The sequence below is a fragment of the Bufo gargarizans genome, chromosome 7 (assembly GCF_014858855.1).
Source record: "Bufo gargarizans isolate SCDJY-AF-19 chromosome 7, ASM1485885v1, whole genome shotgun sequence".
Lineage (NCBI taxonomy): Eukaryota > Metazoa > Chordata > Amphibia > Anura > Bufonidae > Bufo > Bufo gargarizans.
Window position 1 is genome coordinate 82,013,972 of NC_058086.1, and position 16,706 is coordinate 82,030,677.

Sequence of the window (16,706 nt, forward strand, 5' to 3'; positions counted from 1 at the left end):
GCCCCCCCATGCCTCTTATCCTCAGCCCCCCCCATGCCTCTTATCCTCAGCCCCCCCCATGCCTCTTATCCTCAGCCCCCCCCATGCCTCTTATCCTCAGCCCCCCCATGCCTCTTATCCTCAGCCCCCCCATGCCTCTTATCCTCAGCCCCCCCATGCCTCTTATCCTCAGCCCCCCCATGCCTCTTATCCTCAGCTCCCCCCATGCCTCTTATCCTCAGCCCCCCCCCATGCCTCTTATCCTCAGCCCCCCCCCCCATGCCTCTTATCCTCAGCCCCCCCCCATGCCTCATACCAAATAAAATATAAAAAACACTTACCTCTCCTGCTCTGGACGCTGCCTATCCTCACCGTCAGTGATCTTCTTCCTCCTTCCGTTGGCTGTGCTGTGGCCTGATGCTTAAAGCGTGAGGTCACAGAGCACCCTCATACTGTGCACAGCCACAGCACAGCCGGCAGCTGAGGACTAGGGAGTGGTGAGTACAGAGCCTTCACCGTTTCCCAGTCCTTTGTTACTAATGAGCATTTCCATAATGGAAGCGCTCATTAGTATTCGCCCCATAAGACTCTGGGAGATTTTTCCCCCACTTTGGGGGGTGGGGGATGTATCTTATGGGGTGAAAAATATGGTATATTGTATTATCGTGAGATCAGAAGTTCTGGAAAAAATTGACTTAACACGACTTAGGTGCATAAAGAGTTTACTAAACTATGATAAAAGATATATACATTCAGTATAATGGGGAGTGGTGTAGATCTGGCCGCAGCACGGCAAATATGCAGAGAGGTAAATATGCATGCAGTGGTATGTGTCTGTCTGCCTGCCGGACCGAGTAAACGCCAGAGTAAAAGTAGCCTAAAGCTGCTGAAAGTCAAATCTGCACAATTATGCACTGAAGGGTGGAATTTTCCCCGCATAACTAGGCAGAGTAGCTATTCAGCTGTATGTACTATGCCTGGTACTAGATAGAAATAGATAGATCACAGAATGTTTCGCCCTATAAGACGCACCGATCCATAAGATGCACCTAGGTTTTAGAGGAAGACAGATTATTTTTTTTTCATTAGACCTCATGTCAGACCACCAATCAGACCTCCAATGTTAATCAGACCTCAGCTCACAGCCCCAATCAGACCCCCAGTGTTAATTAGATTCCAGTACGACCTCTGATCAGACCCCCAATCAGACCTCATCTAAGACCCCAATGTGAATGACCACCAATCAGACCTCAGATAAGAGCCCCAAAATGATTAAGACCCCCCATGCCTCTTATTATAAGCCCCCCCATGCCTCTCATCAGCCCCCCCATGCCTCTTATCATCAGCCCCCCATGCCTCTTATCATCAGCCCCCCCATGCCTCTTATCATCAGCCCCCCCATGCCTCTTATCATCAGCCCCCCCACATCAGCCCCCCATGCCTCTCATCATCAGCCCCCCATGCCTCTATCATCAGCCCCCCCATGCCTCTTATCATCAGCCCCCCCATGCCTCTTATCATCAGCCCCCCCATGCCTCTTATCATCAGCCCCCCCATGCCTCTTATCCTCAGCCCCCCCATGCCTCTTATCCTCAGCCCCCCCATGCCGCTTATCCTCAGCCCCCCCATGCCGCTTATCCTCAGCCCCCCCATGCCTCTTATCCTCAGCCCCCCCATGCCTCTTATCCTCAGCCCCCCCATGCCTCTTATCCTCAGCCCCCCCATGCCTCTTATCCTAAGCCCCCCCCATGCCTATTATCCTAAGCCCCCCCCATGCCTCTTATCCTCAGCCCCCCCATGCCTCTTATCCTCAGCCCCCCCATGCCTCTTATCCTCAGCCCCCCCATGCCTCTTATCCTCAGCCCCCCCATGCCTCTTATCCTCAGCCCCCCCATGCCTCTTATCCTCAGCCCCCCCATGCCTCTTATCCTCAGCCCCCCCATGCCTCTTATCCTCAGCCCCCCCATGCCTCTTATCCTCAGCCCCCCCATGCCTCTTATCCTCAGCCCCCCCCATGCCTCATACAAAATAAAATATAAAAAACACTTACCTCTCCTGCTCTGGACGCTGCCTATCCTCACCGTCAGTGATCTTCTTCCTCCTTCCGTTGGCTGTGCTGTGACCTGATGCTCAAAGCGTGAGGTCACAGAGCACCCTCATACTGTGCACAGCCACAGCACAGCCGGCAGCTGAGGACTAGGGAGTGGTGAGTACAGAGCCTTCACCGTTTCCCAGTCCTTTGTTACTAATGAGCATTTCCATAATGGAAGCGCTCATTAGTATTCGCCCCATAAGACTCTGGGAGATTTTTCCCCCACTTTGGGGGGTGGGGGGATGTATCTTATGGGGTGAAAAATATGGTATATTGTATTATCGTGAGATCAGAAGTTCTGGAAAAAATTGACTTAACACGACTTAGGTGCATAAAGAGTTTACTAAACTATGATAAAAGATATATACAAAGGTATACAAAGATTAATGAATCAACAAATAGACGGGCTCCATCGACCAGCGCCCAACATGGCACTCGGCCAACACCCATGCGATACAAAGAGAGGTGATGGTAGCAAGACATCTTACCCTGATGATGTCTTCAATGAAGTTGAGCTCTCTGTCCCAAAACTAAGGGGGAGATTTATCAAACTGGTGTAAAGTAGAACTGGCTTAGTTGCCCATAACAACCATCAAGATTCCACCTTTCATTTTTCACAGTTCCTTTGGAAAATGTGCGGTGGAATCTGATTGGTTGCTATTTATCAGCACCAGTTTGATAAATCTCCCCCTAAGTGTTTTCTACTCTCCTGGCCCCTCCTACCTCCACCTAAAGCTGTTTCACACAAATGTGTGCAGTCTGCTCCTGCAAGACCAGCAGTGTCCAGAACAGAGGATCACGCTCACACACAGAAGTTAAACGTGATTTCTGGACTGCCCATGTGAAAGAGCCCCAAAGGTTAGTACTGCAGAAATGTAGACAGGTATAGACATCACTAAGCGGTTACATGAAGTTAAAGGGGAAGAACCAATTAAAAACCTCTTTCAAAATGCCTTCCTATGTTGCGGTACTCTTGTCTAAGAATACTGCCATCCTAAGGGGGAGGGTCTAAATGAGGGTGGGTGTTTCCTCCATAATGTTGTTTCCACCCACTGATCCTCCTCCTCGCAGTCTGTATTCTCATCATCCTGTAAGGACCTTATGTTGTCACTAGGTCATGTGAGCCCTGTTTTTAGAGTTGCAAACATCAAAACACTTATTTGATACAATTATTATGTTTAATTTCCTAATATAAAGGGGCTTATATAATAACTAACATAGATCTATGTAGTTGCTGGTTATTTCAAATTGTTCATTTATCATTCCAAGTTATTTTATAAAGTGGAGTGGCATTGGATTTTGGATTTGGTTATAGCTGGCACTGATACAAAATCTATTTTGTACTGTTAGTAACTGGAATATCCCTTGCTGGCTCACATGCACTAGAATCTCCTACATTTAAACCTAAATCTTATTGTTGAAATTAGAAAGCGTTTTCCATATGAAGACATTGGAGTATAGTGACTAATAAAAATGTGCCAGAGTTCTTACATTTACTAAGTATCTTAGACCTTTTTTGCAACTTGCTTAGCAGGTGGACGTGGTTTAGTAGAAAAAAGTGTGGCTTAGGGTGCAAAACCGTGACTGCACCAGAATTTTGCCACAAAGTAAGGCAATTAATAATTGGTATCAACGTACAATAGACAGCCTAAAAATGCACAACATTTATCATCCAGCATCAGCCACTGCAATAAATCTGGTGCTACCTGCACATTTTGAGGGTTATGTATACTTTTTCCTCCTGGATATTTGTGCAGAAAATCCATTGTGTATCACATTACCATCAAAGTGAATGAGAATTTACAAATCTCATGTACACATTGCTTTTTTGTTTCGTCCGAAAATTGACCTGCTTTGCAGATTTTGAAATCCACAGCATGTCAATTACATGCAAGTAATACATTGAGGGAGATTTATAAAAACTGGTGTAGAGGAAAAAGGGCTTTGTTGCCCTTAGCAACCGATCAGTTTCCACTCTTCATTTTTCAGAGCTCCTTTGAAAAATGAAAGGTGGAGTCTAATTGGTCGCTGTGGGCAACTAAGCCAAATTTCCTTTACACCAGTTTTGATAAATCTCCCCTATTTGGTTTTTGGTGCAGAAACGTACCGAAATTCATAGAAAATTTCTGCAAGACAAGCCGCACTAATGTGCAGGTAGCCTTAGACTGCTTATTCTTAGTTAACATCATCTAAATGAGTAAATCTGACCAATTTAATATTGTTGAACTCATATTAGTTTGTTTCCATAGGGTAAACCACCTACAAAGAAGGCAAAGGTTCTGCACAAAGCTTCTTGGTCTGCTAAAATTGGTGCATTCCTCCATTCTCAGGGCACAGGACAACTAGCAGATGGAATACCCTCTGGACAGGATGGTAAGATAGTTTACAGAGCAGTTAGTGTGAATATAATGAGAAGGCCACACATAGTGGAATTTCAGCTGCAGATTTTACCATCTGCATTCAAATGGTTAACGCTATACTGCAGCTCAATTCACAGAATTTTTTCCCAGCGTATGGAAGAGATTTCTTAGAATCTCATCCACTTTTCTTGTTCTATATCCTCTACATGTGGACATACTCTAAATTCAAATAAAGAAAATAACCAATTCTGTCAGTTATGTATTTGCATAGATCACAATAGAGCTACAAGATTATGAGTCAATTACCGATACCTGCTCAGAGGTATATCGTTATATTAAAGGAGTTCTGCAGTTTGTTTTAACTGATGATCTATCCTCTGGATAGATCATCAGCATCTGATTAGCGGGGGTCCGACACCCGGGACCCCCGTCGTTCAGCTGTTTGAGAAGGCAGCGGTGCTACAGCAGCGCCGCAGCCTTCTCAATGTTTACCGCAGGCCCAGTGACGTCACGACTAGTATCAACAGTTGATACTAATCGTGACATCACTGGGCCAGCGGTAAACAGTGAGAAGGCCGCGGCCTTCTCAAACAGCTGAACGGTGGGGGTCTTGGGTGTCGGACCCCCGCCGATCAGATGCTGATGATCTATCCAGAGGATAGATCATCAGTTAAAACAAACTGCAGAACACCTTTAAAGGACTTCTGTCAGCAGATTTGTACCTGTGAAACTGGCTGATCTGCTGAAGGCATCTGTGTTGATATTAAGATAAAAACACGCATTATCGGTGATAATGTCAACGCGTTTCAACCAGAACACTGGTCTTCCTCATGGACATACAAAATTTTAAAAAACAAGCATGGATTATATAACCCCTACAACAGGTGCTGGAAATTGTACTAAAGCCAATTAACATCAGTTGCAGAATACTCAGATAACAAAAAGCTGGGTAGTCAGATGTAAGTTATATACTAAGACATCAAGCTAGAACATTGGAGTGACAACATAATAATAACATGATAGACATATACAGTAAGGCATAACCAATGCAATATGAGATAACAGATATTGGTAATACTTCAGAATAGACAGGAACAAGCACACATAGTAGTTATAGCCATGCGGACAATACATCTGGGTTCACACTTAATAAAGTCAAGACGTCCCTGCGGTAATTCAGACCAGAGGGAAAGCATGAATCTAATGTCAGGATCCAATAGGCTTCTCTATCTTGTAGCTGCTTTCTATATCACCTCCACGAAAGGTGATATATATACACATTTTGCATGGAGAAGACCCACACCTGTAAAGCCCGCTGCAATTAACCCATGATTTATTTGTTTGTTGGTGCATGGACACACAGGCTGCAATTTTTTGCTCAATAGTCGGTTCTTTCTTGTACACTATTTTATATCCATGGAATAATATATTATGTAACTTGCTGTCCCTATTCAAAATTGGGAGAAACTTATGGATTAATGTTTTACCTTATAATATAATAGAATATACTGTAGTACCAGCACTGGGTGATTTTTGTTTTTTTGTTTTATCTTGTTTTGATTTTTTGGGTATTTTCAAATAATAAATCATGTTTATTGATGTTTGCGAACATATTTCAAATTTTATTTAATAAAGCAAATGTTTTTCTTTTTGACAAAAAAGTATTCATTCAGACAAAAAGTGTTCCCATGGGTGCTAAATATTCGCCTTCTTTAGCGAATCTAACCATGTGTTTTTTGCGAAGAAGACTACATATTCAATGAGCTTTATACACTAAAAATGGTGTTAATTTCTCGTGCTAGATTTTTAGCTGCAGTCCTAAAGGCAGGATGATAGGTCCATACTTCCTATAGTTCAAACATGCAAAAAAATGAATATAAAGTATTAGGTCCGCACTATACTCTTAAAGGGAATCTGTCACCTATTTTGACCATATAAAACTGTTAACACAGCAATGTGCAATAAAGTACCTTCATTCCTGCATGTGTCTTCTTTCTTTTAATCAATCAACTTTTTATTTAGATGAAAAAGCGATTTTTCTGATATGCTAATTAAGCCTCAAGGTGCCCAGAGGGGCGTTAATACTCTGCTCTAGTGACTAGTAACGCCCCCCTGCAGTGCCCAGCCCGCCTTTCTTCCAAGCCCAGCACGCCTCCTAAGAAATAAATTTACTCCCACATCCTTGCCGAACGCCGTCGCCCCATCCTCTACGTCATGTAATTTATTTACCCCACCAGCCTTGCGTCCTCCTTTCTTGACCTCCAAAATCCTGCACAGCCGCAGTATCGCTGAGTGCCTGCACCTGTACGATACTCCTGAGGGCAACAGCCTCAATAGTGTCACTGGGCATGCACCGAGCCCAGTGACGTAGTCAGAGCGCTGTTGCCTCAGGAGCAGGAGTATCGTACAGGTGCAGGCACTCAGCGATACTGCGGCTGCGCAGGATTTCGGAGGCCAAGAAAGGAGGACGCAAGGATGGTGGGGTGAATAAATTACATGACGTAGTGGAGGGGGCGGCACCGTTCGACAAGGATGTGAGAGTACATTTATTAGTGAGGAGGCGTGCTGGGCTTGGAAGAAAGGCGGGCTGGGCACTGCAGGAGGGGGGGGGGGCGTTACTGGGCACTAGAGCAGGGTATTAACGCCCCTCTGGGCCCCTTGAGGCTTAATTAGCATATCAGAAAAATCACTTTTTCATCTAAATGAAAAGTTGAATAGAAGAAAGAAGGTACTTTATTGCACATTGCTATGTTAACAGTTTTATATGCTCAAAATAGGTGACCGATTCCTTTTAAAGGGAATCTATCATCAACTTTGTGCTGCCCATACTAACGGCAGAAAAAAGTAGAGACAGGTGAGTTGATTTCAGCGGTCTGTCATTTCAAAGTTAAAAGTAAGTGGTTGCCGAGAACCAACATCACAATCATTGCAGCCCATAGAAAAGAGTCAAGGCCACCTGAGAGGAGTCATGGTTATTCATGAATTCCTGCTCCCCCTGCCCACCTGCTGATGACTGACAGTCTTCTACCTAGTTGTCTCCCTTTCTCTCTAGGAGAGAATCATCAGCAGATGGGCCAGAGAGCAGGAGATTATGAATAGCCATGACTCTTCTCAAGTAGATTTGACTCTTTTTAAGGCCTGGGCTGCAATGATGATGATGCCGTTTCTTGGCAACCGCTTACTCAGCATTTCTGTCACTAATTTATGCTGCCCTCAGTGAGGTCAGCATAAAGTTGATGACAGGTTCCCTTTAAGTAGAAACTTGCACAGAAACTCCTGTTTTTTCATGTGGCTCCTTCCCTTGATCTTCAGTTTATTTTTTATTTTATCACCACCTTTTCAATCCCTGTACCGACCAGCAACAAGCATATTAATTTCCTCCACAGTATATAGATTAACCAGCGACAGCCGTTTTCATGCATGCACTGTATATGAGAATGTATTAATAATAAAGCATTATTTAAAGAGGACCTTTCACCGATTATGACAATGTGAACTAACTATACAGACATCGAGAGCGGCGCCCGGGGATCTCGCTGCACTTACTATTATCCCTGGGCGCCGCTCCGTTCTCTCGCTATGACCTCCGGTATCTCCGCTCACTAAGTTATAGTAGGCAGAGTCTGCCCTTGTTCTGCTATAGCGCTGGCCAATCGCATTGCAGAGCTCACAGCCTGGGAGAAATAACCTCGCAGGCTGTGAGCTCTGCGCTGCGATTGGCCAGCGCTACAGCAGAACAAGGGCAGACTCCGCCTACCATAACTTTGTGAACAAAGATACCGGAGGGCATAGCGGGAGAACGGAGCGGTGCCCAGGGATAATAGTAAGTGCAGTGAGATCCCCGGGCACCGCTCTCCATGTCAGGATCGGTGAAAGGTCCTCTTTAAGCATTTTCATTTTCTTAATTCCCAGATAACCCCTTTAATAACAACACATACAACTTGTGTTTCACTCATAATGTACAAACTGATAAAATTGAATTCCTAGATCTCATATTACAAGGCATACCTAACCAAAAGATTTTCTCCGGTATATTTAGGAAGCCGATGGCAGGTAACACCATATTGAATGCCTGCACTAATCGTCCCTCACCCACATTAAAAGCCATACCAGTAGGAAAAACAACTCAAGCCAAACGCAACTGTAGCAGTGAGACTATGTATTTAAAGGAATTAACCCACATTAACAATCTTTCATCTAGCAGAGTGTACCCATAGTGGATGTTAGAAAGACCCAGAAATAAGTAAGCACTTGTCAATAGACATGATTTATTATTTGAAAACGCCAAAAAATCGAAACAAGAAACAAAAAACTGTCACCCAGTGCTGGTACTACAGAATAGTCCATTATATTATCAAGTTAAAATATTAATCCATAAGTTTCTCCCAATTTTGTATGAGGACAACAAATTACATAACATATTATCCTAAGGATATAAAATAGTGTACAACAAAGCACCTACTGTTGCGCCAGTATGCCCAGGCACCAACAAACAAATAAAACATGGCTTCATTGCAGCGGGTTTTACAGGTGTGGGTCTTCTCCATGCAAAATGCTTACATATGTAAAACCCACAAAATCCTTTTTTAATCAGAATCGGACAAAAACTTACAGCATCGAAGAATACATGAACTGTGGGGCTGCAGTTAACGATTATTTGAATATTCGATTAGTTGTCGATAATTTAATCGATTAATCGTGAAAAAACACCAAAATGACAAAAAATGGGTTTATATGATTTTACTTGAAAAATTATGTTCAATGGCCATATTAAAACAAATTGTGGATGAGACTGTTATGGGGGATCTGTGGATGACACACTTTTATGGGGGATCTGTGGATGACACACTTTTATGGGGGATCTGTGGATGGCATTGTTATGGGGGATCTGTGGATGGCACTGTTATGAGGGGATCTGTGAATGGCACTGTTATGGGGGGATCTGTGGATGGCACTGTTATATGGGGGATCTGTGGATGGCACTGTTATATGGGGGGATCTGTGGATGGCACTGTTATATGGGGGGATCTGTGGATGGCACTGTTATATGGGGGATCTTTGGATGGCACTGTTATGGGGGATCTTTGGATGGCACTGTTATGGGGGGGATCTGTGGATGGCACTGTTATGGGGGGGATCTGTGGATGGCATTGTTATGGGTGATCTGTGGATGGCACTGTTATGGGGGATCTGTGGGTGGCACTGTTATGGGGGGGGGGATCTGTGGCTGGCACTGTTATGGGGGGGAATCTTTGGATGGCACTGTTATGGGGGGGGAATCTTTGGATGGCACTGTTATATGGGGGATCTGTGGATGGCGCTGTTATAGGGGGGGATCTGTGGATGGCACTGTTATGGGGGGGATCTTTGGATGGCACTGTTATATGGGGGATCTGTGGATGGCGCTGTTATGGGGGGATCTGTGAATGGTGCTGTTATGGGGGGATCTGTGAATGGTGCTGTTATGGGGGGATCTGTGAATGGTGCTGTTATGGGGGGATCTGTGAATGGTGCTGTTATGGGGGGATCTGTGAATGGTGCTGTTATGGGGGGATCTGTGAATGGTGCTGTTATGGGGGGGATCTGTGAATGGTGCTGTTATTACCCTACGGTAATAGCCCCGATGTGCATGGAGCATCTAAGCATTTCAATGAGTTTCATGGAGGAAAAACTGCTTCCCTCCGAGGCTTTGGCACTGACAGGGTTAAGTCTTCCTTTCATGGAGGTGATATAGAAAGAAAGCTACAAGATAGAGAAGCCTGTTGGAACCTAACATTAGATTCATGCTTTGCCTCTGGTCTGAATTACCGCAGGGACGTCTTGACTTTATTAAGTGTGAACCCAGATGTATTGTCCACATGGCTATACTACTATGTGTGCTTGTTCCTGTCTATTCTGAAGTATTACTAATATCTGTAATCTGTTATTGCTTTAGTTATGCCTTATATGTCTATCATGTTATTATTATGTTGTCACTCCAATGTTCGACCTTGATGTCTTAGTATATAACTGACATCTGACCTAGCCATTCTGCACCTGATGTTAATTGCCATTAGTACAATTTCCAGCACCTGTTGTAGGGGTTATATAATCCATCCTTGCATCATCATCATCATCATCATCATCATCATCATCATCACGGCATCACAAGGAGATTGACCCCTGACCTCTGTAGGGGCAGGAACAGAGAAGAGGTTAAATTGCCCCCTCCCACCACCATTCCCCAGTGTTTCCTGTCCCTACTGAGGCCAGCGGCAGAGAAGAGTCTCTCTGCACGTCAAGGAGATGAAGTGGAAATGTGTTATTTTTTTCTTAGGAGACCTGTAGGAACGGTCTCCTATTTACCTTAAGCTCATTTCATTTCTTTGAGTTCCCCAGTCCGCTAACGGCCACGTGCTAATGCTGGGCTGGGGAAACTGGGAGGGTTCGCTCTGGTACATCCGGAGCCTGCTCCCGGGCTGCTGGCTCCTCACTTGGTCGTGGCGGTCATGTGGTACGACCCGGAAGTTCACAGGAGCAGTAGGCATCGATAGCAGGATAAAAGAACAGCAGGGAGCCACAGACAAACGCTGATCTGAGGTCTGATTGAGTAGAGTGATACTTCCACTGTCTCAATATGTCGGGCCCTGAGCTGCAAAGTCCTAGGGAGCTTCATGCCCCAGCGCTGCCTCCTGTAAGTTCCCCTTGTGGGATATCAGTTTTTATGTATCTATATCTGTGCTTTTTATGCACATAGAAATATGGGAGCACTTAGTATTGGCGTTCTTTTCTTTTTGTACATGGGTGTCTCCACCATACTCTATGTAAAATTCCTCCTCACCGGGTCGTTTTTTTTAATATCCTCAGGCAAAGGGGGCGCAGAAGAAAGCTAAAAAGCCTCTAAAATGTATCTCTTGCTTCAAGAGATGACCTGAGTCATATGTAAAAAAAAAATCTGCAAGGACTGCATATTTTATGTTATTCGTAAGGAGCAACCATCACTTTTGTACGGTATCAGAACCATGATTCAGGAAGAAATACGGTCCTCCATGTCGACTATGACAGAGACGACCCAGGGACCTTAACCCCCTAAGCGACCAAAAATGAGGGTCGTCTACTTCCAAGCAATGGGCTGATGACTGACCCCTGTCAGAGGGAAATAGGAAGTTCTACTTTTCATCTGATTAAATGAATGACCTCCTAAAGGTAGTTTGTGCTACCATGGGGGTTGAGGAAGTCAAGAAAGCACATTCCATACAGTAAGAAATGTTTGGTGGACTTATATTTAAACGTGCCAGAGTGTTCCCAATACAACGAGAACATTAAGGAAATTATTATGGAAGAGTGATCTAATCCTGAGAAAAGGCTGGGCATTTCCAAAGAATTTAAGAATAGTCTGCTGTTCGATCCTTCTGAATACAAATTATTTGACGATGTTCCAAAAATTGATGTTCAAGTGGCTAAAGTAAACAAAAAGACAACTTTGCCAATTGAAGATGCGTCTCAACTCAGAGACCCGATGGAACGAAAAGCAGATAGCCTTTTGTGGAAATCATGGGAGGCATCTATGTTCAGTCTTAAAGCAAATATAGCTGCCACGTCAGTAGCTAGATCCATGTATCTGTGGTTGAACGAGCTAGAAAATCACATTAGAAATAAAATTCTGCGGGAGGAAATACTATCTTCTATTCCTCTATCAAAATCTGCAACAGCTTTTTTGGCAGATGTATCCGCAGAATCTGTTAGATTTTCTGCCAGAGATGCGAGCTTATCAAATGCAGCCCGCAGAGCTCTTTGGATTAAATCCTGGTCGGGGGATAAGACTTCTAAAATTAATCTTTGCTCTATCCCCTTCTCAGGAGAATACGTCTTCGGGCCAGTTCTTTTCTAGTTTCCTGGGAAAATATAACATCAAACCCTTGGGCCCTAGAAATAATAAGATCAGGATACAAATTAGAGTTTATTACTGTCCCCTCAAAAAAATTCCTGATCACCAACTTAGGTTCCAGAAGCTCCCAGGAAAATTTGTTGCAAGTAGTTTGAGATTTGATAACACTGGGAGTAGTAGTCCCTGTTCCCCTTTCTCAGTCGATCTAAAAGACGCATATTACCATATTCCTATTCATCTCAGTTACCAGAAGTTCCTAAGGTTTGCAATCAGGGATACAAAGGGTCAGATTCTTTATTACCAATTCACAGCACTGCCTTTTGGGATTTTCTCAGCCCCAAGAGTATTCACCAAACTAGTGGTTGAGATAGTTGCTCATCCGAGGCAGGAGGGCCTGATTCTAGTACCATACCTAGACGACTTTCTGGTTATCGGCGACTCAGTGGATCATTTAACTTCTGATTTAAAAATATTTTTAGACTTAGGTTGGCTGATGAACCCAGTAAAATCCTGTCTCCAACCTTCTACAAGCGTAAAATTTCTGGTAGTGGTGTTGGACTCTCGGAAACAGACATGCTACCTTCCCAAGGACTAAATATATGCCCTCAGACAGAAGATCAAATGATTCCAAAAGAGAAGGAGTTGCTCTATAAGAGAAGCAATGAGCATACTGGGTTTTCTAACCTTCTGTATTCCTTCGGTAGCATGGTGTCAATCCGACTATCGCACCATGTAGGTCTGGATCTTACAACAATGGGACAAACAGCTAAGATCGCTAGACCGGAAGTTACTGATACCGGGTTTCGTAAAAACATCTCTCTCCTGGTGCACAGTTGCACAAAATCTATCCAAAGGAGTAGTTTGGAACAAATCTCCCTCTATAATGATTCTGACAGATGCGAGCAGAACAGGTTGGGGAGCAAAAGTCGGAGACAGCTATTACCAAGGTACTTGGGACAAAGTAGTAACCAACCAGTCTTCAAATTTGCACGAGTTGAGAGCCGTCTGGGAGACCTTAAAATCCACCTTGAGGTCTCTTCGAAATTATCAGGTGAAGATAGTATCGGACAACATGACTACTGTTGCATACCTCGTACACCAGGGAGAAACTAGATCAAAGAAGCTTCTAGGTCTTTCAAATAAGATATTTCCCTGGGCCGAAAGTGAGGTGAAGTCAATCTCGGCAATTCATCTCAAGGGCTCCTTAAATCAAGAAGCAGAGAATAGATCAGACAGAGTGGTAATTGAATCGAGAAGTATTCAACATGATAACAGACAGGTGGGGCTCTCCAACAATAGACCTGTTTGCCTCAAGAAGAAATACAAAACTAAAAACATTTTGTTCTCTGAACCCAAGGGACAATACTTGGAAAATAGACTCTCTTTCCCTAACTTGGGAGTTGGAGTTAGCTTATGCATTCCCTCCTCTTCTTCTGATTCCGAAGTTAATTCTGAAGATCCTCCAGGAAAGAGTGGCTTTCATTTTAATCCCCCCCCCTACTGGCTGAAGGTTCTCCCTCCTCCAGAAGCTAACTATTGTGGATCCTTGGGTTCTGCCCCACAGAAACGACATTTTACATCAAGGTCCAATTCTGCATCCACATCCAGAGATACTCAAGCTCACAGCTTGGATCCTAAGATCTCTGTATTAAAACACCAGGGACTTTCAGACAGTGTTATATCAACACTGAGATGTTTCAGGAAAAAAGTGACCTCCACAATATATTGAATATATTTAAAAAATGTTGTTCCTGGACGGGGGAGACAAACCCAGAACATTTTAGATTTCCTGCAAAAAGGTCTGGAATTGGGCCTTCCACCTTCCACCTTTAAAGGTCCAGGTTTCTGCTATAAGTACCTTCTTCAATACTAATTTAGCAAGCCATAGGTAGATTAAACGGTTTATCAGGGCAGCTTCCAGATTAAGGCCTCCCTTAAAATCTCACACTCCTACCTGGGACTTAAACATGGTCCTTAATGGACGGTCCTTGAACCTTTAGAAGATTGTCCTCTTAAGCTACTATCTTTCCTAATTGCAATTACTTCAGCCAGGAGGTTAGGTGAGATCCAAGCTTTCTCTATCAGAGAACCGTACCTTAGAATTTCCGATGATAGGATTGTTCTAAGGCTGGACCCAGGGTTCCTCCCCAAGGTTGTTTCCGACTTTCACAGAAGTCAGGAGATCATTCTATCCTCATTTTCTAACCAACCTAGAAATCAGAAAGAAAGGAATTTCCATACCCTAGATGGCCGACTCATTGTACTAAGATATTTGGAAGTCACCAAAGAATTCAAGAAAACCAATAACCTACTTGTCCAGTTTGCAGGGAAAAATAGGGACACGAAGGTTTCTAAATCCTCCATTGCTAGATAGATCAAGGATACCATTTCCTTTTGTTACAAGCTTCAGGGTCTCAATCCTTCTGAAAACCTCAGAGCTCATTCTACCAGGGCTGTGTCCTCTTTCTTTGCCGAGAAAGCTGGTGCTTCATTGGACGAGATATGCAGGGCTGCGACCTGGTCCAATGTGCACACATTTATTTAACATTATAGACTAGATTTGTCTAGGTCTTCCAACCTGTCTTATGGACGCAAAGTCCTTCAGGCAGTAGCCCCCCTAAGTTGTGTAATTTTTGTAGTTCTCCTTGTGATGCCGTCATGGTGATTATATGGAAATTCGGAATTAGTCTTACCGGTAATTCTGTATGCATGAAATCACCATGACTGCACATGATTCTCTCCCCTTAGGTTAAATTTAACTTAAAGGGAACCTGTCACCAGGATTTTGTCTATAGAGCTGAGGACATGGGTTGCTAGATGGCCACTAGCACATCCGCAATATCCAGTCCCCATAGCTCTGTGTGCTTTTATTGAGTATAAAAACCGATTTGATACATATACAAATTATCCTGAGATGAGTCAGAGCTTCAAAATATGACTCTTCTCTGGTCACACAAGTAAGATATGACTCTTTTATGTTAATTTGCATATGTATCAAATCGTTTTTTTACACAATAAAAGCACACAGAGCTATGGGGACTGGATATTGCGCATGTGCTAGTGGCCATCTAGCAACCCATGTCCTCAGCGCTATACCCAAAATCCAGGTGACAGGTTCCCTTTAATGTTTGGTATAAAGTAATACCATATATTTGCATTAGTCTTTATTTTAAGTCTCTCTAGTAATTTTGAAACACTGTGGAATGCTGGTGGGAGGGGGCAATTTAACCCCTTAAGGACACAGGGTGTACAGGTACGCCATTGTGCCCTGGTACTTAAGGACACAGGGCGTACATGTACGCCCTGCGTATTTTCGATCACCGCCAGCGATCGGAACCCCGTGCCTGCTCAAATCATTGAGCAGGCACTTGGGGCAAATGCGTCGGGGGGGGTCTGGTGACCCCCCCCATGTATGCGATCGCAGAAAACCGCAGGTCAATTCAGACCTGCGGTTTTCTGTGTTTCGGGGTTATTCGGGTCTCTGAAGACCCGATAACCCGGAACAGGATGGTGATGGTGGTGTGATTTCACTCCACCAATCACCATCCAGCGATCCTGAGTGCGTGCCACTTGCCCCCCTCCCCCTGCCACTTGCCCCCCCCCCACCTTTTTTGGGGTGTTTTTTTTTTGTGTACGCTGACTGTGGCCGGCACTTCGCGTCCGGCCACTGTTAGCGCATCGCACACCCCACCGCTGATCAACTTCGGACGGTTGATCAGCGGTTTTGAAATTTTTTCCCCCACATTTTTTGCCCTTTTTTTAGTTAGTTTATTTTTTTTTTCTGTTAGTTTTAGGGTGAGTTCGTGAACACCCGTGCCCCCCCACACACGCACACCAAATAAAGAGTTACACACACGCACATATACACGCAGACACACACTCCCCTATGGCCCGCCGGACGTTCTCGGCCGAGGAAGCATACGCCCAGCTTGCCTCCGACTCAGAGAGTCCCAGTGAGGATGAGGATGACCCCACATTTCTGTTGAGCAAGGGGACCGCCATGTTAGGAACCCTGTGGCCCACACTAGTACGAGCAGCTCTGGGGCTCGTACTGGTTTCCCGGCCCACCAGTTAAATCCACCGGAGCACCCTGCCGGTGAACTAGTCTGGTGTAGCCCAGAGCGATACGAGCCTGTGATTCCTGATTTTGTAGGCCAATCAGGAATCCAGATTTCCACAGTGGGCTACACTGAATATGACTTTTTTTAAATAATTTTTTCAGTGACCCACTGGTAAATCTGATGGTGGAGCAGACGAATCTGTACGCCCAACAGTTCGTCGCTCAACACCCGGGCTCCTTTTTGGCCAGGCCCGGTGGCTGGACGCCGGTCAGTGCAGCCGAAATGAGGACATTTTGGGGCCTCATGCTGCATATGGGCCTGGTCAAGAAAACCAGTGCCAGGCTGTA

At 44.5% G+C, this 16,706-nt stretch overlaps 1 protein-coding gene across 4 annotated transcripts in view; it reads left to right on the forward strand.

The window, feature by feature from the left end:
- L3MBTL2 (L3MBTL histone methyl-lysine binding protein 2) overlaps positions 1 to 16,706 on the forward strand; it is a 517,603-nt gene that overhangs the window by 37,473 nt on the left and 463,424 nt on the right. For all 4 annotated transcript variants that reach the window (XM_044301290.1, XM_044301288.1, XM_044301291.1 and 1 more), the window contains exon 4: positions 4,321 to 4,444. In XM_044301290.1, the coding sequence (XP_044157225.1) occupies positions 4,321 to 4,444 (124 nt within the window). The remainder of the gene's footprint in view (positions 1 to 4,320; positions 4,445 to 16,706) is intronic.